Consider the following 20,960-nt stretch of genomic DNA (forward strand, 5'->3'; position numbering starts at 1 on the left):
TAAATCCCGGGAGTTCAGCAGGCCTTCTAGTTATTTTTTGCACGCGACACGAATACGGGCCGCGTCCCCCAGGGGATAACCCTTGTAACAGGGGGTGTCAACGAATCGAGGACCTTACAAAGTAAATCAGTCGCGAAGGGAAGTTCTCCGCGGCACCGTCTTCTTTCTCTTCTTCTCTTTCTCAGTTTTATAAAGGGCCCTCTATGGGGGCTCGCAACGCGTCATAGAAGTTCTCCATTAATCAGCCTGGCGTGAAATAAAACCGTTGAGCCGTGTTATCGCTGCAGAGCCCCCGATCCTTTGCGTTGCAATCTAAATCGATCTGGTTTACGTTTTCAGAGTGAAACCGAGCGTTTCCGGTATGCTCCATTGCCCCCGTGGTCGATGTTTTTCATCCTCGTTATAGACACTTTTTACTCTTACGCTTTCGTCGATTTTTTATTACTTTGTTTATGCCATTCGGCTGCCCGGCCAGCATACTCGGCCGTTCCATCGGTGTAGAATATTCGCTCGTGCCTTTTAGACTACACGAAACATCAATCCACTTTGTTTTCGATAACGTTTTTATTTTAATATTCTTCCCTTAACGGAAACGAGGGTAGTTCTCGTTTCGATAGACCGTTAACTTTATTAGATTGCCATTTTATAATTAGAGAGTGTTCGTGAAACTTCGACAGTTTGCGTAACGAGGAGAATCTGCAGCAAGTAGAGACGATGTGCCACGAACAGGCAAACTCTTATATCATAAAGGATGCGTTGTACGAATTGAAGCTCACGTTTTCGTTTTGTCTTCGTGTTGAGTCGGTCTATAAAGTATTTTATGTTACATTTTTCCTATAATCCACCGGTATCCTCGATTTTTTATTTACTGGCGAAGCTGCCGCGTGTTTACTTCATCGATTTCTTATTTATAGTGGTCTCCCGAGTGAATATTATAAATATTATAAATAATACTATAGCAAGACGGAGCATGGATGCCCTTATACGCATTTGTTTACAAAATACACGCGAAACACGGGTGGTTGGCCATTTCGATGTAACCGACGACCTTATAACCGAGTCAACGAGGTGAAGGGGTAATCGCGAAGGGACTCGGAGCAAGAATTTCTAAAGCGAATGGCGTTTTTGCTCAATTCATTAAGACCATCCTCGTTTTTAAGGGCCGCCCAAGGACGGGCAAGGTCGGGTTAGTACGCATAGACAAATTTACACAGTCACGCACGAGAAACAGCCGCTGAGACGCGATTAAGTATAGGCCGTTGGCATGGCTACGACCCCCAATCGAATAATTCATTCTCTGGGAAAAATTCCTTTTCGGCGAGGGGATGTGGGGCCAGTGGAATTCTTCTGCAAATAATATCGACACGTGAAATATGATTTACACGATTCTTTTGTTACCATTTCCACTCGATAGTTAGCCACTGGGCACTTCAAAATATCATCGGCGGTCTGTGGAATTTTAATATCTTGATCAATCGAACGAACACTTTTCATCAAATATTTAAACACATAGGAATCAAGTTAGATCGCATTTTTTATATCTGTTTCAACAGATGCAAAATAAAATTAAGAATTGCGTTACTGCATAAAACTACCAAGAATCGAACGCGATCCCTTAACCCTTTGAACTCTGTAGGCTCCAATATTGCACCAGTTATTAAATATTTTAATGGATCTTAAAGAAACTACCCTAAATTATTCAGTTTTCCACACATCCACATTTTGTACTAAGGAAAATAAAAGATCGAAGAAATGTTACAGCATTTCTCACTTTCGCTAGGGACACTATAAAAATTAGCTACAGTTGCTGATAGATTACAAAACAACCCGGAGTGCTAAGGGCTCAAAGTTGAACCGTCAAGGTACATTAAAAATTGACGTCGAGGCGCAAATTTAAGATCCGTCCCAGCGACTTCGTCTATCCATCCACCGACAGACGTCCGCCATTCTTCGCGTTGAGTTAAACGTTCAATTACAGGATAGACAGAAGCGTCGACTTCGAGGATGCCGGATCAATACGTCAATGTCAGGCGGCGGGTGAAATTATGAAAAATTTCTTGACAATCCGCCGAGGGCCGAGGGAGAGGGAATATTTCTTCAAAAAGCGAGCCTCGCGAAATTCGAAACCTCGGGACGTTCCGCGTCGAGCCGGAAAAATGCAAATTCCAGCGTCGTCCGGGGCACTCGGTGCGCCTCGGCGGTCATCCTTCTCATTTAATTAAGTGTCTAATTACGGGACAAGCGGAGGCTTCGACTTTCAACATGGCGGATCAATATGTCAATGTCAACGGGCTGATCGATAAAACTGCTACAAATTGCGTCTCGCCTCGGCGGATCTGTTGTTTACGAGGCGCGCGGATAAGGCTTCGGGACCCGATTAATTCGAAACTGGAATTAATCGAGCTCCCTTCCGTTCTCGCATTGTTGCCAACGAACAACCAGAGAGACGCACCGTGTTTCCTGAGACACTTGGCCGGACGTACCGGCCGCGGTGACGTAACGAATGGCGTCGCAGCGCCGTATAGATAGAATACGAACTCTTGTCGCGGATGATTCCTGACGCAAGCGTGAAACCGATGCTGTTTACTTAATCGCGACACTAATACCTTTCAAATCGCGCGACGTCGCATCACCTTGAAACTGATTTATTCGTTTCGTCAAGTAATTCTGTTAACGTTCTGCTTACGAGACGTGTTATCCAACGGCTGAAAAAAATCGATGATTTATAGATGGGGATTTCTTAACTGGTTCTTTTAATGCCAACAATTACCGTACAACCCATGGAACAACAACTGGGAACTTATTAATAGAACCTTGCTTCCGACAGTTTAATAAGCAGGTTCTTACACGTGGCCGATGAAATAATTCTCTATGTAGAAAAATCCTAGTGTCTCACTAGGACCAGTCTATTTCTACTGTGCTCGATAGTTTCGATGTTCAGCGAATTTCTCGCGAGAAATATTTATCGTTTGATATCTTTGACTAGTCCGGTTTGAGGAACGTGACACTATTCGTTCGAGTTGAAATGAAATGTCAGTTTCTTGTTATAAACTGTTCGTGTTTCTAGTAAGTGTAGCCTACTTCTAGCGAGTTATTAGGGATAAAATAGTCGTAACTCTATAGTAGGCTCTAAAAGAAATCATAAGGCAAGGAGTTAAACCGGCTCAGAGGCTCTTTAAACGAAAGCCGCGCCGAGCGCACGCGAAATGGCCCGTTTTCCGAAGAGACGGCGCTGAGCCGATTCAAATAACAAACAATTACACAAACTGCCACTCGGAAACGTTCGCGAAGACCCCGTCGAGGCCGGTTCCCCTTTTTAAACTAATGGCCCGACGGTGACAGCCCTCGAGAAACTTCCCCTGGAGGCTTTCCCTGGACAAAACATCGGGACCCGTCGCGGCGACTGTTCTGGCCGGAGGTTTTCGAGGAAAATCTTGGAAGGCCCGTCGCCTTTCGCCGGTAGGCAAATTTCCCGTGAATGTGGAGCACGGTGTAATGACCGTGCGGAGTTCCAACTTCCAGATTATAGTCGTTCGAGCCCGACTCGGGGTAATCGATAAAGAGATAGGAGTCAAGGAACGTCGAGAAATAACGTGTCTGCCACTGTGACTTCGTTTCTGTTTTCCGAATCGATCCTTAGTGTCGATTCAAATATAACGATTGTACACGTTACAACAATTCAATTAGGGGCAAAATGTATGTTTCAAGGAACCTCGAAGGTAATTTTCATTACATCGAATTGAACTCTATAAAATCTGTTCGACTCGAGGCATATTGTTGAATTACTCAGTCGCAGATTACAATGATCGGAGCGTCGAATGTCCGCGAGGATTTTAATATTCCTCTGGTGGATCCGGCGAAAAAAGAGGAGATAATGATTCAGAAGTAATAACATTGGCCGCCTCGGGGCGCAATTTCAACGGGTTTGTTTTGCGTTTCAGGGCTCGGCAGACTCGAACTACTCGCAGCCGAGCTCGGATCTCTCGCTGGACGAGGAGAAGGAGAGCTTGCGACGCGAGAAGGAGAGGCAGGCCCTCAGTCAACTTGAAAAAGCCAGGGTAAGTCATTGATCTTTCGTGTGCTCCGGTTTCCTTTCCTCTCCGCCCGTCCGCCTGGCCTGTTCCATCCTTTCGGTGTTTTCTCAGCGTCGGTGGGCCTTTCGTAAATCGTTTCGTATCGATCGGCCACTTCCGAACGTCGTCATTGCCTTCGACGCCGACCCCCGCGGCCGTCTAAGTCGCCGGCGACGGAATGAAAAGCGTGTCAATGAATACGCGCAGCGCCAGACTAATGAGATTTCACCGAGAGGCTGCCCGGCGAAACCAATTAAACGTCCCGCGTTCCTTTGTTCCGACGATAGGACGCGGGATGCATTGTACGTGTACCCAGCCTTGATGATATTATTGCCTTTGATTACTTGAGCAACCCTCGCCGACGCCGAATACGCCGCTCGACCTCGTTGATCCGGTAATTGTTAACAAATCATCGGGACGCCGGCGCGTTTTCTTTTCCTCTCCGTCGCTCGATTACGATTAACCCTTTGCGCTCGACAGTTCTTCACAGAGCTATTCCATATCGATATCTCGCGTATCGATGCATCGTGCTTAATTTCATGATTTCCCTATACCAAACCTAATGATGATCGAGAATCACCTCTCGCGTGCAAAGGGTTAACAACGTTCGTCGCGTACAGTATCTTGCACTCCGAAATCTGAATACTTAAACCCTTTGCAAAGTGATCGGATAACGATCGTTATTAATAGACCTCTTCGAATGATTCAGACGAAACCGGTAGCGTTTGCAGTGCGGACCAATGTGAGCTATGACGGATCCGTCGACGACGATTCGCCGGTGCATGGCTCGGCAGTCAGCTTCGAGGTCCGCGACTTTCTGCACATTAAGGTAAATCAACAGACTTTCACTCTTCTCAATCCTTCGCTACGAGGTTGACCAAGCAAACCCTAGAACAACCGATGTATCACGAGAAGTTTCTACACAAGAAACAGTCTAGAAAAGTGAATCCGCGAGCTCCACGTTAATGGTTGTTCCCTGTATCCCTCAGGAGAAGTATGACAACAACTGGTGGATAGGTAGGCTCGTGAAAGAGAACTCGGACGTCGGTTTCATCCCGTCCCCGGTTAAGTTGGAGGCCCTGAGGCAGCAGGCGAGCGCTGCGCGTGGCACGAAGGGCCTGTACTCGGCGCGCGGAGGGTCTTCAGGGAACCTTGGCGAGAGTGGTATGCCCTCACGTGGTTCCACACCACCTACACCAGGTATCCTAGCACGTCCTTCTTTCTTTCCCCCGACCCGACAAACCACGGTGTCTCGAGCTGTACCGGGATTCTCTCATCTTGACCGATCCACGGCGGGATACAGTTGCGGAGGGATCGTTTCTGCGGCGAAAGATACAAAAAACAAAAAAAGAAAGAACGGAAAATTCATAACGAACACGAAACGAGAAAACGAAACCCGAACGAACACATTGCGCTTCTGGCCTTAAGTATCTCAGAACATACATACACACGTCACACATTACGAACACACACTGTAGCTTTCGTTTCTTCCACACGCGAGCTTGTCACACACCCTTACCCCTTTCTCACCACCTTCGCCCTTTTAGTTTGCTCGGTAAGCCGGCGATCGTCGGTTCCGGAGGATCACTAGCGTTATAGGGGATTTAGTTACCGTTGAATGGATCATTGGGAAGCTGGTTTATTAGTAGACGATCTCGGAATGATGCCCGCGGTAGCGTAAACTCGACGTTTATGTCCGGTTTCACGGTTTCCTTAATGATCCATGCACGCTTCATCTTAGCGCCGACTGTCCATTGCTTTTGATTCACGCGAATTTCGGCTACGGTCATGCCCATCGCTAGTCACCACACCAGTCGACACACGCCCCACACGAACACACGTCCGTGACACTTTAGTACCGCTGTAATTTAATATATTTCGTAGTGGCTAGTCCTGGGATTGATACCGAATCGGTACCGAGAAATTCCAATGATCGTATGGCACGATTAACCCTCGAAATAAAAATACATTCCGTATCAACACTAGAACTACCGAGCATTTAATACGATTAATATGCAATTCCTATAAAAATTGTAACAATAGATTATTTTCAGTTTCTTCAGACATTCATCATAGTACTCAAGTGGAACTATTTATTTTGAAAATCATTTCAGATATTCGATGCTTTGAAAATATCATTTTGACTGGTATGGTAGTTCTAGTGTTAAATTTTGAAGAACGCTACTTATTAATATTCCTATTTTATCAATTGTCAACGAAAATATTCAAGTCTCGATCGAGAAATTAATACAAGAGTAGATCAATACAGCGTGAAACAATTTTTCCATCGATCCCAGCTGTTTCCAAATAGAGCAATCAACGTTCTCCATGAAACACTCGAAAGAAAGTTCGATGCCACGGTGCCACTATCGATTACCGAGTAGGTGGTGCCAAATTCCACACGGAACGGTGTCGACGTGTTCGGTATCAATCCCGCGACTAGTAGTCGCTTCTGTGATGATGGGATTCAGTGCATCGACTTAGTTACCCTAGGTACTTAGAACTGCATCGCGTTCTGAAGCTTCTCACTAGCTACCTTGAGAGAAAGAGGGACACTGATCGTTGCACAGGATCAGCCGTGTTCGTTCCCGATTAATCGGGTCTCTGTCTCCTCGGCAGGTGACGACAGCGACAGCGTTGGGAACGTGCGGGGCGGGAAGGCGACCTTGACGACGCCGCCGACGAAGGAGAAGCGGAAGAACTTCTTCAAGAAGCCGGTAAACGATTGACGACGCGTCCGCAGTGTCTGCGACCGATCCATCCTTTATGTACACTTGAACGTCGTGCCTGGTCACAAGTTTTCGATCTAGCTTCGTTAGACGTCGGCTGGACGCAAGCACGCGAAGCCTCGTTCACGAGAATCGCCGAGACGTTAACCCTCTGCGAATGAGAATCCTATGAAGCATTAAAAATCTGTTCCATAGAAAACCAGTATAGATACCGAACTTTTAAATATTAGGGAATGAATAGAAAATAATTCGATTCGGTTCCAACTGTATTCGAGATGCACTTCGAAAGTTGAAAGGAAATAGTGACAATAATTCTCGTAAGGTAACGACTGAACAATTTTCAATATAGAAGTGCATCTCAGAATAAAACTCACGCTGTGCCACGGTTGACGCAGGATCGCGAAGGGTTAACGCATTGTTTCACGATATTGTCATAGTTAGGAATTGTCCAAGGGGATTTTTTGGATTTGGCAGTGATTCCGTACGCCCGCGATAAACGTTCTGTGACGTGTACGAGGCTTTAGTGTCTAAATTTATCAGTCGGTGCTAGAAAATATCGTGGGCCACGCGAGGACTAGCAGATTTATTTCTGTGAGTATATTGCGGCTGTGTGTGTGGGCCTGCAAACTCTTCTGCATCGTGTATTTGTTGAAAAAGTACGCCGGACGGGCACTCGGAACCTCGTAACTCTCGAGGCGAGTTTATGTAATAATTTCGCGCGTGCTTTCAACGATTGTCGTACCAAGGAGAGCCGCTTCTTCTTCTTCATCTTCTTCATCATCTTCATCTATTTCTTCTTCTTCTTCTTCTTCTTCTTCTTCTTCTTCTTCTTCTTCTTCTTCTTCTTCTTCTTCTTCTTCTTCTACTTCTTCTTCTTCTTCCTCCTCTTCGTCCTCCTCTTCGCTGGCGAACTCAATCGTTTCGAGACCCCGATGAGACTGCTCTATGAACAGGTGGAGAGTAAACGTTATTTTCTTCTTTATGTGTCAGTTATGTGTCGATGTGAGTAGCGGTTTCTAGCATCGATCGATAATCGAGGTGAACTTGTGCAGTTGGTCCCAGCGATCGACCGAATCGCCGACTAGAAGCGGGAGAAGTTACCTCTCTCCTTCTTGGTTCGTTCAACGTGTAAACGCAGTATTGTTAGAACATAGGAGATTGTTTTCAGCTAGTCGAATATACTTCAATTCTTGCAGCAGTTTCTTTGGGACCAACTGTGTATTTTACATGAACTACTTTTTTTTTTAGTAATGGTAAGAATATTCCCAAACACGTTTTCTAATGAAGTCACGCTATATACTAGAGCAAAGATTTAGCCTGACAGACAGGAGACAGTGCAAGTAGGTTAATAGAGTGTCATCTGAAGTTAGTTGGACTGGCGGTGTGTCCAAATTGGTAATATGAATAAGAGGAACATTCGGTTCCGAGCCATTAACACTGCCAGACGCACTCAGAATCCGTGATTCTGAAAAGTGAGAGCAAGTGCTTGTGATTTTTGAGGAAATTAATAGCGCCGCTGCTCGTAAAGGAACATGTATTTACAAACTCGAGTCTACATCGGCGTTTCACGTATAGAAATTGCTCGAGCTTTTCGAAGAATACTTTCGACTATTTAACCCTTTTAAGACCACCGACGCTTGCTGAATATTCCGAGGAATTTTAGCGAGACTCTGAAATCCCCATGATTTCACAGAAAAATTTCTAACGACGACAGACCACTATTTTCAGCTTGAAAGGGTTGAATAAATCCTTGCTCTGGGTACTAAGAGAAATCGAAACGGTAGACTAGAACGATAACCGATCAGATTAGTCCGTAGGAAGTCGTTGATAGCGTAGGTCGATAGTTATCGAAGACACTGCTTGGCCAAAGCGCCTTTGGACGCTGAAGAGAAATGATTTACCTGAACCGGAAGGTCCTTTGGCCGTGCAGGAGGGTAGGTCGCATGCCTCGAGTCAACGTGGCCATTAACTGTTTTCAATGTTTTCAATGTTGCATTCCGTGCTCACGAAGTCCTACGTAAGTGAGACTATCCTGGGGCTGATCCTGGCGTATGGGACTCCTCTATCGACGGGACCCACTAACTACCCAATTTTTTTCAGGAAACGACTACACCTTATGACGTCGTACCTTCCATGAGGCCGGTCGTCTTGGTGGGTCCTTCGCTGAAGGGTTATCAGGTCACGGATATGATGCAGAAGGCGTTGTTCGATTTCCTGAAGCATCGATTCGAGGGCAGGTTAGCCAAACTCTCTCTGACCAGTGCAACTGGTTCCTCGAAGAAGTTAAAACTAACATTACGTCATTTCAGGATAATTATCACCAGGGTGGCAGCTGATATATCGTTAGCGAAGAGGTCCTTGTTGAACAACCCAACGAAAAGGGCGATCATGGAACGGTCCACCAACAGGAGCAGCTGTTTAGCCAAGGTTCAAGCGGAAATCGAGAGGATTTTCGAGCTTGCCAGGACTCTCCAGGTACCTTATCGACGTCCTCGAACTTCTGCTACAAACTCCGTCGCACGCCACGTTGAAAATATCAAGCTCCACCCTCTAAGCCACAGAAATCAATTCTTCGTCCATCTTCCAGCTGGTAGTTCTGGACTGCGACACCATAAACCACCCGTCGCAGCTAGCGAAGACCAGTCTAGCTCCCACGATCGTCTACCTGAAGATTTCGTCGCCGAAGGTGCTGCAGAGGTTGATCAAATCACGCGGCAAGTCGCAGGTGAAGAACATGAACGTGCAGATGGTGGCGGCGGAGAAGCTGGCGCAGTGTCCAGCCGAGATGTTCGACGTGATCCTCGACGAGAACCAGCTGGAGGACGCGTGCGACCACGTGGCCGAGTACCTGGAAGCCTACTGGAGGGCCACGCATCCTCCGGTGATCGCGACAGTGGCGCGGCCGATCCCAGCGCCCGACGCGCCCGTCGACGCGCTGACACCGCGCGTCACATCAGGTAACACGTTCAACTTCGACGCGACCTGAGCCACCGGCGTGGGCACTTCCGTGGATATCGGTTTAGCTGAATGTTTCGAAGTACAAATATTCTACGTGGGTTTCATTATCGCGGAGAATGGTGTCGCTTGCACAATGACCAGCAACTGTTCCGCTGCACCGGGTGCCCCACGGGTCAGGGTAGAGTATTTGTATTTGGAAAAAGCGATTCATCCAGGGTAGACTCGGGAACAGGGCGAATATACGTTTTCCGGTGAATCCGTGCGATCAGTGGGATGTTGGGTGACGGTCGTCGCGTCGTCAGGGGAAGGGAAGCTGGCTTAAGGCTTCGCTGGTGGGTACCGCCGGGATTCGATCGAGATTTTGATTTTTTTCTTGTCGGTCCATTTCACAAGCCTCAGTATCAATCCTCTCCCACCCCCGGCCTAGCGGCTGGGGTCGAGGTTTCTAGCTCACTCGAAACTCTAACGAGCCCCAATTCCGTCAACTAACACTTGACACTTTCTTCTTGTGCCCCCTCAGGTGCCCGTCGCCAGAGTTACTACGGCCACGAGCCAAGAGGTAACCCAACCTACTCCTTTCGAGCGCAACATTGTTACACACGTTCTGTCCCTCCTTGAGTTTTCACCGTCGCGCAGCTTTTGTGTTCCGTTACTCGCTCGATGAAAATGCGCATCAGTAGATATGTATACACGCAAAGTGAAAGCGAGAGAGACCCCGCGTTTTTTTTCTTTTTTGCCGAGCTTCGATCGGAAGCGTCCCGCGGCGTCGCTGTGATTCCATTTCGCGCGCGGGCGACATTCGAAGCTAGTAATGAAACACGCTACACCTTTGTCATTGGTTGCACGTAGCCGTTGCATGGATTCGTGGTAGAGAGTAGAGGCATCCAACGGGAAGACTGCTAGTCGCTGCGACCTCTGTTGCCTGTTGATTATCACGGCACTTTCGATGCGCTGCGGGTTCCTCCTTGTATGCACTTTGCTGGGATCTGCGAGTGTTGTTCGATTAATGGACGTTTCGTTTTTCCAAGCTTTGTTTTAGAAGGAAAAGGAACAAGTGTATTTCGATCGATGGAAATTTGTATTGGTTTCCAGTCTAACGTCCGTAAAATGAAGTTTTTCCAGCTACTTTTTGAAAGATCTTTTCACGCACATTAATCGAACAACGCGCGCGATCCTTTCTCTTGTAAATATTTCGGTTCCCCACCTTTCCGTTAGTACAATGACGCAACCCGAGATTTGCATGATAGCTGGTAGACCGAAACTAGCAGTCTTTGAGTCATCGAGCGAAACACGAGCGTGACCAATTAGAACGTAGCCGACGAGTGCTCATGGATAAGCCGCACGAGTGGCGGCGGCACCTTCACATTGAATTTCTTTTCAGCGACGGTACACGGATCGGCGAACTTGTATCAACCGCGCCGAAACAATGGCGCGGTTGCTCTCGTTAGTTTCAAACGTCTCCTCGTCTTGTTTTCTTTGTTCATTCTCGTCGCCAGTATTTTTTTTCCCGCCGCTCGCAACGAACGGGAACGAAACCGTCGCCGTTCCATTCAATTTTTCTTCGTGCACTCATCTCATCTGCGCGTTATCGTCCGTCTCGTTTCATCAGTGGCTTACATTGTGCACGCGCCAAGCTGTTTGCTGTCCCGACACGGGTGGATTCGTTTTATTGATCGTTCGGTGCATCGGTGGTGGATAGAATGTAATTACGAGATTAGACAAATTAATGATACGTTGTGCTGATAGAGTAGTCTGAAAGAGATGGATTTTTCGATGAATCTAGTAGCACTACATGCATTTCATTCTATTATATTTACTACCTCGTTAATTTTCAATTCTACACCATTTAATTTTCCTTTGTTTTATCTTTCTCCGCGTTCCGTAGTTTCTCTTGTACTCGGCTCGTCGACAATGGCGTAATTTCTATCAACTGGGAATCGAACTCGTCAATCCACGCGTGTTACCGTTTCAAGCAAGACTAACATCATCAGACTAACGCGCTCGCGAGGATGCTAGTTAGAATCTCCATCCAGAAACCTACTCCTTCGTCTCTCGATCTTCATCGCAGAATTGGGCGTTATTCGATGAGATCACTTAATAATCTCTCATTCGGCTTCACCCCGAATTCGACTAAAATCTTGCCCAACACTGTTCTGTCATCTGATCATAATACACCCCGATGCAACGTGGGGTTAGGGAATTTTTATGGGAAACGTGAATAGACGAGAAGAAATCGGAAAAAAAGCGAACGAAAAGCGACCACAGGTGGACACGCGATCAGCGACGAGCTCTGACTCCGATGTTCTCTTTGTTTACGTGTAAAAGCCGTGGTGGAGGCGGTGGCTGCCACGGGAGTGATCCGAAAACAGGGCCATTTCACCTATGGCCGGGGTGACGAGGGCAAGCCGAAAGAGTCGAGTTAACGAGGACCGCTCGCTCGACGACGGCGGTCCGCCTAGAAACGGCCGGCTTCTTCCAACTCTTCCTACTCGCCGACGCGCGGACGAGAATTTTACGGCGTAGACCCCCGATGAAATTGTACAGGGGTCCTCCCCTAGTCACGGGGGAGGTGAGGTTCAGAGAATTAGAGACTGTGTAAATAGGGAAACCTCCTTTATGGGGCCGCGTAGTAAGTACAGACGGGTTTGGTGCATGGGCCCGGTGAACGGGACCTACCTGTTTCTCTTCACCAAACAGACGGATTTATGTTTATTGGTTACTTTTGTTTCTGCCCCCCCTCGCCTAAAACCTTTCAACCTACTCTACGGTATTCACTCCCATAGTATCGATCATTTTTTCAGGGTTCCGACAAGCCTCGCGTTAGCGTAGTATATCTTCTTGATCAGTTTCAGGTCTTAAGATAAGCTCTAATCGATTCGGTTGTCCAAAAGAACGAAAGCAATAAGAAGATAAGCGAGCTGTTCGAGTAGATTACCAATTTCTCTGAGAAGAGAACGATACTTTTTCTTTTACGTTGAACTTCTTTGGTAAAAAAAGGTTCCTTAGCAACGACTTCAAGTATTTGTGTTCACTGTGGGGGTAAATACCGTATTATTTTATCATTCGACGCGGCCAGGGGATCATTCTATTTATTGTAATTTTGTTTCTCATTAGAACATCGGTTTCGTTGGTCCTCTTTATTTTTCTTTTTGTTGGCAGTCTCGCTAGCCCTTCACCAACCCCTCTCACATAGAATAGGTTGATATAGAGTAGCTCTCTAACTTGTCCGAGAATTAACGATGCGGCCGCGTGTAGTCGAGAGGAGACATGTTTCGGATCGACTGGAATCGATTTCGTTGTTGAGGATCGCCATCGATCCTCGAAGAGATCCTCTTGGAACGTTGGCTTGTTTTTGCGATCCTTTAACGCGAATCACTTTCGCTGAAGAATTTTTTTTCTTCCCCGGGGGATCATCCATTGGGGGATGAGTTCGGTCGAGTCTCAACCGTATTCACTTCTCGGTCTTCGCACAGAAGGAAGCTCAAACGTCGGAGTCTTTGCGGCGTGTCTCTTTTATCATTCTTTACTCTTTTTTTCTCTTGTTTTTTTTCTCTCTGCCTAGCTAGCCTGCATGCACTGTGAGTGAGGTGTTTCAGTGTTCCTAGATGTGACACGTAGGTGGATTGATCCGATCCTTACCGTAATTCGCAGTGACAATTAACTGTAATCGGAGTAACACTCTCTTATAATATAGTTTTTTGAGTAATACCACTGAAAATCGATGTATCGCAAGCTCGACGTTTCGCATTGCAACACGACGAATATCGAGCGAAGCGCAAACGCTTACAAAGATTGATCAAACCTTCAAAATCCGTCTGAGATTCTCCAAACGATTGTCGAGCTTGACGCAGTGAAATTCGAAAGGCTCTACTATCTGCTTCGTCGAATGTAGTAGAAAATCAAGTTACAATAGCTCGAGGTCTTTCGAATTTCACAGAACTCGTAGGTTACGAATTCCTATGCATTCATAGCCAATAAATATCTGAAGCTACGAAATTCAAGAAACACAGTTCCACGGTTCTTAAACACAGAACCATAGATATGCATCGGAATCCGTAGTCTATCCGTAAACAAAGCCTGGCTTCTGTAACCAACCTCGAACACACAAGTATCGTAAAGTTTACAGAAGTTGCAGGCTGTGAATCGTCGATAGAACAACGTTGACAGTAACGTACGTTTTCTAATGAAATCCAGGATCGGGCTCGTATAGCGGCGGACACGTGACCGAGGGAACGAGAAGATACTACGGCACCGAGGAGGAACCGTACGTTGGTGGCGTCGACAATGGCAGTGCATCGAGGCGTCGCCAGCAACAGGACTCGCGCGCATTGAACGCCATTTAGGAGCTGGGGCCCCGGGGCCTGTCGCTACAGCGCTGTCCCCACCTGCGCACCACTGCTCTTTAGTGGGGTCGCCTCCTGGTACGCTACAGAACGTACGAATTGCTTACGCTACCTTAGCGAGATGTCGCTCTGGTCTGTTAGTGGGGTTTTCTTTCCTGTCGCTGCCCGTTAAAGCAAAAAGAAAAACAACCGTCTAATATCTGATCACGCTATCCATGAGCGAGTTTTCACGCTAGACACCACGCAAACGGTAGCGAAACACGCTGCGTAACAGTACCGAAGGATTCCACGAAGTTTTCTTTCATCGTTTCGTATCATTCGTCGTAGCGAACACGTTACGGAATGATCGGAGAAACGATTCTCTCGTTTTGTATTGTTGTCAAAGGCGATTACGTTGCCGCACGCTACCGATTCATCTTTATCGTTTTTGTTGTCGGTCGCAACGGTCCCGTACGCCTTCCATTTCCAGAAGAATTTCTGTTGTTTTTCTTTTATTTTTATTTGTTGTTCGTGTAGCGAGCACGCTACCACATTGGAGAACGTTATATTTTCTTTTTTATTTGTTGTCCGTGGCGAACACGCTACGAGGTGATGCGAGGGAGTTGTCTATTTTTATTTGTAATTGTTGTCGAAGGCGGCTACGCTACCGTGCGCCGCCAGTTTCTTTTTTTTTTGTTACTTTAATTTTCGTCGTCGGTTGTAACGGTATCGTTCGCCTTCGGTTGTATCTAGAAGAATTTCTGTAACTCGTTGTACTCGCGACTGATCTACGATAGGCACTTCGTTTCCGTATATTTTTGCCGCCAGTGTTGGATCACGCGAAATCGAGAAGGAAACTTAGCCGTCGAAAGCGTGCATGTTACTTTGACGCAAGATCCCGATAGTTAGACACGTAGTTGGGGACCCGTTTCGTTGTTCGAAGGGTATCGTTTCGTACGTAGGATTTAATTTACTCCGTTTATTTTGCAAGGATAGAGTTATAATCGTACTTGTATTCGACCTGTTTCAAGTGAGTTGCACGCCACGTACGATACAGTTGTTTTAGGACAACGTGTACGAGCTTCGGAGACAAGTAAGAATAGCTAATTAGTGTCTCCCCTTTAAATTAGCGCTGAATACGTTTCTTTCTCTGTCAACGCGAATAGAATTGTAGATACTATCTTCCTGTTGTCTCTATTCCAGTTGGTTTGATACGATCGTTTACGAGTATCATTAATAGTGTAGCATTGTCTAGTGCAGTGGTTTTCAATCTGATATACTGGAAACAACCGATTATTCCACTATTGGGTCATTTATTTCAAGTTACAGCGTATAAATTCGACAGAACACCGACCGAAACAAAGATTGGGAACCACTAGTCTAGTGACCTCCTCGTATTTTAATGAATGCTTTCTGTCGGACTTGTTTCACAGACCGTTTAACGATATCCGTCGTTCTGTCGTTAGCAGAACAGTAGCCACTCGAGACTTTCACTGACCATTTTTTCCAACAGGAATTCCGCATACGATGGGCGGGTTGAAACAGATCATTGAATGTCCTTGTCAATGCGGTACGCACAGGATAAACCCCCATTCGCGGAACCAGCTGAACGAGATGAGTAGACACGAGATAATCACGTGAGAACAAACAAAAGTAATATACTTTCGAGAGAAAGGGAAAGAGAGAGAGAGAGAGAGAGAGAGAGAGAGAGTGAGAGAGGGAGAAAGAGAGAGAGAGAGAGAGAGAGAGAGAGAGAGAGAGAGAGAGAGAGAGAGAGAGAGAGAGAGAGAGAAAAAGTAAGAATGAACGAATGAAAGGAAGAGAGAAAGATGAAAAGAGAGATTGCGTATGAAAGGAAGAGAAAAAGAAAGAAAGAGCCCTGGGGCCTCAATTTTTCGCGCTGACTCCTCCCGGGCCCCAAAAAGAACCCACCCCCACGAGAAGCGTAAGATCAGTGAAAAAAATGTTCAAACCAGCTGCGAGATGATCTCGTGAATCGATAGTCGGTGTCCGACGAGGCACGTTCTCGAAATTCGAACGGTGGACGATGGATAATTATTGAGAGCAACGAGACGACGAGAAAGAAGAGAGGGGAAAAAAAAAAGAGATAATCGGAGAACGCGACATCGACCCGAAACTCGCGTAGGATTTCCTTTTAACAATTCGGCTGAAGAAGATAGTTTCGCTTCGACTCTAGAACTGCTGGAGGTAATATCGCCTCTAGCCGATTATTTAGACCTCGAGTCGCCATGATAAATTCTAGAATTCCGTAGGGGATTTGTATCGGAGAATTCGTATGTCGCGGCTCGATTCGATCGCGAGTCGAGCGATGTAAGGGACAAAACGAGGGAAAAGAAGAAGAAGCAGAAGAAGGAGAAGAAGAAGAAGAAAAAAGAAGAAGATTAAAATAAAGAGAAAAGACAAACGTGCGTGGCGATGGGTTGGGATCAGATTAATTAATTGTATCTCGGAATATTTGAAAGTTTTTTCGATTACTGCGCGTTCGACGATCGCCGCGCGAGGCTGACGTGTTTATACATTTTATTAGAGTCTATTTGAGAAACACATACACACGTACACACACTTACACGGAACACAGGAGGGACAGGTTGCACACTTTGTGTATATAGTGTACATACGTATTGTATACGTACGTATGCGGCGACACTTCCACCTTTATCGACAAACAAGTAAATTACGATCGAGGTAAAGAGACAAAAGAGATAAAAAAAAATGAACAAAAAAGATAACTACCATAGACGATGAATCGATAGAAGTACTGTGTAAATATTGTAAGAAGCCTTTCGAACGAGGTCTTTCCGCGTCCACCCGCGTGTGCCCTGGAAAGGACCACGTTTAAATCTACCAAGAATATTTGTAAGAGCGATCTACTCTTGTTTTTACGAAGCACCACGAGCGTTATTGCTACTGTAAAATATTTGTCGATTTAATACTGACACGCGTAACCGCGTCGATTGCGTGCATAGGGTTGCCACACCGACGGAATGCTTTAACGAACATGAATTCGAAAAGAATCTGCCATTCGGAATCTTTTGCTGGAAGATAACAAGCATGAGTATCTTGAACCTTCGATTTTTAACAATTTCCCATTTTTTATACTTAAGGTATCGATACAATAGGCTTCTAAGATAATAGAGTGTCCGATGATACCGTTTTCATCGACCGAGAAAAGCATTCTTGACACTTAAATCTTTAATGAAAATGTTGCTCCATTGAAACATTAATAAATTCGTTGTTTCCGTAAATTGCATGGAATAAAGTATTAGAAGTAACCTCAGAGAACGATAAATTAGCCGAGGAAGTAAGGAAAATATTGATTTTTTCTATATAGCGCCGTAAAGTCGGTCGCACGCTTGCGCGGTGACCGACGAGCGCCGGCCGACACCGCTTGTGCAGGCGTCGAAGTCTCCGGCGCGGCGTTGAAGTCACCGTGGCCGCGCTGGCGTCGGCGCGGCGCTCCAGCTCGCTAATTTTCGCGAAATCTTGTTAGGCACAAAGTATCGCATAGTTTTGCACATTCTTACGAGTCCACGTAACCTGTTTTACATTAATTAATAAATATATTTAAGCCTCGAATAGGAATAATACCGTACGAATTTCCGCAAGTTTTTGTGTAGAATTTCTGTAGCTTTTTCGACATGTCGACGATTTTTATTCTTCCATTCGATTGCCGGCGCACGCGACAACACTGGCAGCCCTATGCACGGACGTGGCAGCAGATCACACGCAGATCGAATCTCTTGATCGCTCGTGTACATTGATTTTTAGAAGCGCACGCATCACGTTGTTTCTTAAGTAGAACGAATTTGTCACAGGCACGCCGTTCGTCGCGATCTAGTGTCGGGTGCCGCGCGAAGCCGACGTAGCTGAGTAAGGGGGGCGAAAGAAATATACGACAGCGTTGTAAAATGAATTTCAAGTCGTTTAGACGGTAACGTTGTCGTCTGCGCATCGTTAGGATAGTATGATGCGAGAGACTTTCTTTCATCGCGAATATTTTTGAGCGATACGCTTTCCTCACCGCGTGTGACTTTATTGCAAATCTTAGGCGAATTTTCCTATTATTTTGTCTAGCACATTTGCGATCGGTGGTTCGCACCAATAGATCGGCGACGTCGGTCGATTGATTCACCAGGCGCTGAACACTTGGATTTTCTTCTCGAACTTCAGATCTGAATAGCGTCGCATTCGATTGTTTTTTTAATTCAACCCCTCATTATCGATAATATTAAGTGTTTATTCATTTCAATTTCAATATAATAAGGCAAGGGGTTAATTAACTTTACGATTACCGAAAGTAAGCATAGTTTCACTAACGATCCACGATCGATTTTTCTCTAGTTTCATCGGAAAACGGAATCCGCATTGACGATTCCAATCTTCTCGTTTTACCAGTTCGTAATTAGCGTGATTGAATCTTGAATTTTCATACGAATCTCTTAAATGAATTTTATCGTCGAGTAATAGGTAAATTTTATCGCGGAACCTGGCGTTTCCACGCGAAATGAATGTTTAAATGAATTTTATCGGCGCCTTTAAGGGTTAGGGAAGCAATTCGTGTGAGAAGAGTTTTCTGCGCGCAAACGCTTAATCGAATTTCCTTAGCGCGGCGTGCCGTTCTTGATTTTTCGCTTGCCGCGACCGCGTCGATGGTAAACCGCTTTAATCTTTAAGGGAGAAACATTTTTTGTAAAAGACGAGAAACATAAAAAAACGATCGAGGAACGAGACGGTCCCGCTCCACGATCCGTGATCGCCGAGAGCAGAAACGGGGTGATTTTTCGTGATCGAGTTTCGCGAGGAACGATTTTATACTCGGACCGTACCGGATCCGAGGCAGCGGTCCCGCTGACTGTAAAATCCTTTCGCAGCCAACTTTTGTATATACTAGGTGAAAATAATAATAATAATAATAACTTGCATACACGATCACTGGTGACGATTCTACTTAAAGATACTCACGCTTCCACTTTTGTGTGAACGAGCTCGCCCTTTGTCCGGCTCGAGTGAAAGGTTCTTTTTTCCCGGCGCGTTCAAATTTCGAACACGCCGATGATTATTCGAGTGTGTATTTCGGAGAAGAGTGTGATGATTGCTGTTCCTTTTCCGGCTCGAATTCGTCTTGCGAAGTTGACGACGTTGTCCAGTCACTTTATTCGCTTCTCCTTCGACTACAAGCATCAAGTCTAAATATTCTATTGCTCCGATCAAGCAAACGATCGAATGTTCTTAGGTAACAATGAATTTTATTGAAACGTTGTATATCTTTATATTTTGTTATTTATTTTCCTTCTCATTATTTACCATTTAGTTTACCGAGTTCATCGGGTCAATCGATGAACGAATGAACTTCCTCAGTCTGTCGATTAACGTTGTTTTGATGATGGACAAACGTGAACGACGTCGCGAAGAACGCATTGCCAAACGATTTTAATTCCTAGTCGTGCAAATTTTCTCTTTAGACGGACCCAACGTAATCGATGTGTGATGAGCTACGATAGACGGACATTTTTTACGATATTTTGTAAGAGTCGTTAGCGATAGGGAATCCACGTCACGCAGATCCCGGGAAGAGGACACACGGACGCGTGGTGTAACGTCACGCGACTAATCCAGACGAGAAATTTTGTCAACCCTTGAACATTTCCGTAGAGAACGATCTACTTACGTAGGCGACACGAAGCTGACAAACCACCGAGAATCTCCGTCAGCTTGACACTTCGGTTTAGACCAGAATTTTAGCGGCTTCCGGTCGGTCCGTTCTTTGTTTCGGTGTATCGAGTAGCGTTCGACTCTGTAACGTCCAAGAAACTAGCGCGCTGAATTTATTGAAAAAAAAGTAAATAAACAGATAAATAAAACTAGTAACGAATTAAAGGGAAGAAAAAGTCTTAGCTTAAATCGAGAGCGATTCGGAATACGTAAATCTCCGTAGTGTCTCCGTAAGAAAAAAAAAAGTAAAATAAAATAAAAACGATGTATAGGAACTTTCAATTATTCGACATCTTTCAGGTTCGTTCGACATTTTAGATCGACAGGCGAGACGAGGAAACTTTAAACAATCTAGGAACAAAGAGAGCGAAAACCGATTAGATTAACCCCGTCACGTACGACTTTCTCCAGCCGAGAGTAGACTCTTCGAATTTGAAATCCTATCTGATTCATTCTACCCGATGACCGAATTCAAATTGGTACTGTTCTATTCTTTCTAGCGTAAAACTTTCCGCTTGAACGTTGACGTGTACACTGGAATTCCTTCAGTTTGTACGTAGGGGTTAAAAAAAGAATTGAATATGGAAACGCGATGACTCGGAAGTATGCGTTCGCGCGGGTCAGAGGTGAAACGCTGAAAGTCCAATCGGGAACACAATCGAATCTTCTGAAGACTAAAGAGACTAAAACGAGAAAACGTCAAAAAAAAGAGGAAAAGAAAATAAATAAATACGAGAGCAAAAGAGTGAAAAAAATGTACGTCGCGACGACGTGAAAAGCTAGAGCAGAATGGGAGGCGAAAGAGAAGGCCGGAAGCAAGGGTGAGCCTTTAAAGGGTGTTCGAGCGCGTATGTTCATTGTACAGGGGCGCGAATCGATCTTTAATTAAATGATGCAGTTGATTCGTTGGCTTGCACCGTGTGCACGTGAGAACGTTGTTGATTAGCCGCTTATGGCGTCGCAACGAACGACGCCCTCCTTTGAAACGCAACCCTATATGGTTGGAAGGTCCAAAACGGGATCGAAGCATCGGCGAACGAACGTATTTAAAGAATTGCACATTTGGAAGTCTGATTACCGAAAACATCGATGAGATTCGAGGTATCTTGCGAGCGAACTATTATCGGAGTAATTAAAGGATTTTA

At 45.5% G+C, this 20,960-nt stretch overlaps 1 protein-coding gene across 5 annotated transcripts in view; it reads left to right on the plus strand.

Annotated features, from left to right (window-relative positions):
* The window catches only part of LOC116424861 (Ca2+-channel-protein-beta-subunit), a 31,569-nt gene that overhangs the window by 7,991 nt on the left and 2,618 nt on the right, over positions 1-20,960 (plus strand). For 4 of the 5 annotated variants that reach the window (XM_076370992.1, XM_076371011.1, XM_031971831.2 and 1 more), the window contains 9 exons: positions 3,942-4,058; positions 4,783-4,902; positions 5,063-5,273; positions 6,693-6,790; positions 8,903-9,039; positions 9,112-9,277; positions 9,390-9,759; positions 10,281-10,319; positions 13,955-20,960. The exon at positions 13,955-20,960 is cut by the window's right edge and continues 2,618 nt beyond it. In XM_076370992.1, the coding sequence (XP_076227107.1) occupies positions 3,942-4,058; positions 4,783-4,902; positions 5,063-5,273; positions 6,693-6,790; positions 8,903-9,039; positions 9,112-9,277; positions 9,390-9,759; positions 10,281-10,319; positions 13,955-14,103 (1,407 nt within the window). In that variant the 3' untranslated portion in view covers positions 14,104-20,960. The remainder of the gene's footprint in view (positions 1-3,941; positions 4,059-4,782; positions 4,903-5,062; positions 5,274-6,692; positions 6,791-8,902; positions 9,040-9,111; positions 9,278-9,389; positions 9,760-10,280; positions 10,320-13,954) is intronic. The other variant, XM_031971832.2, reaches the window with a different exon arrangement.

Source organism: Nomia melanderi, chromosome 1, assembly GCF_051020985.1.
Source record: "Nomia melanderi isolate GNS246 chromosome 1, iyNomMela1, whole genome shotgun sequence".
NCBI lineage: Eukaryota > Metazoa > Arthropoda > Insecta > Hymenoptera > Halictidae > Nomia > Nomia melanderi.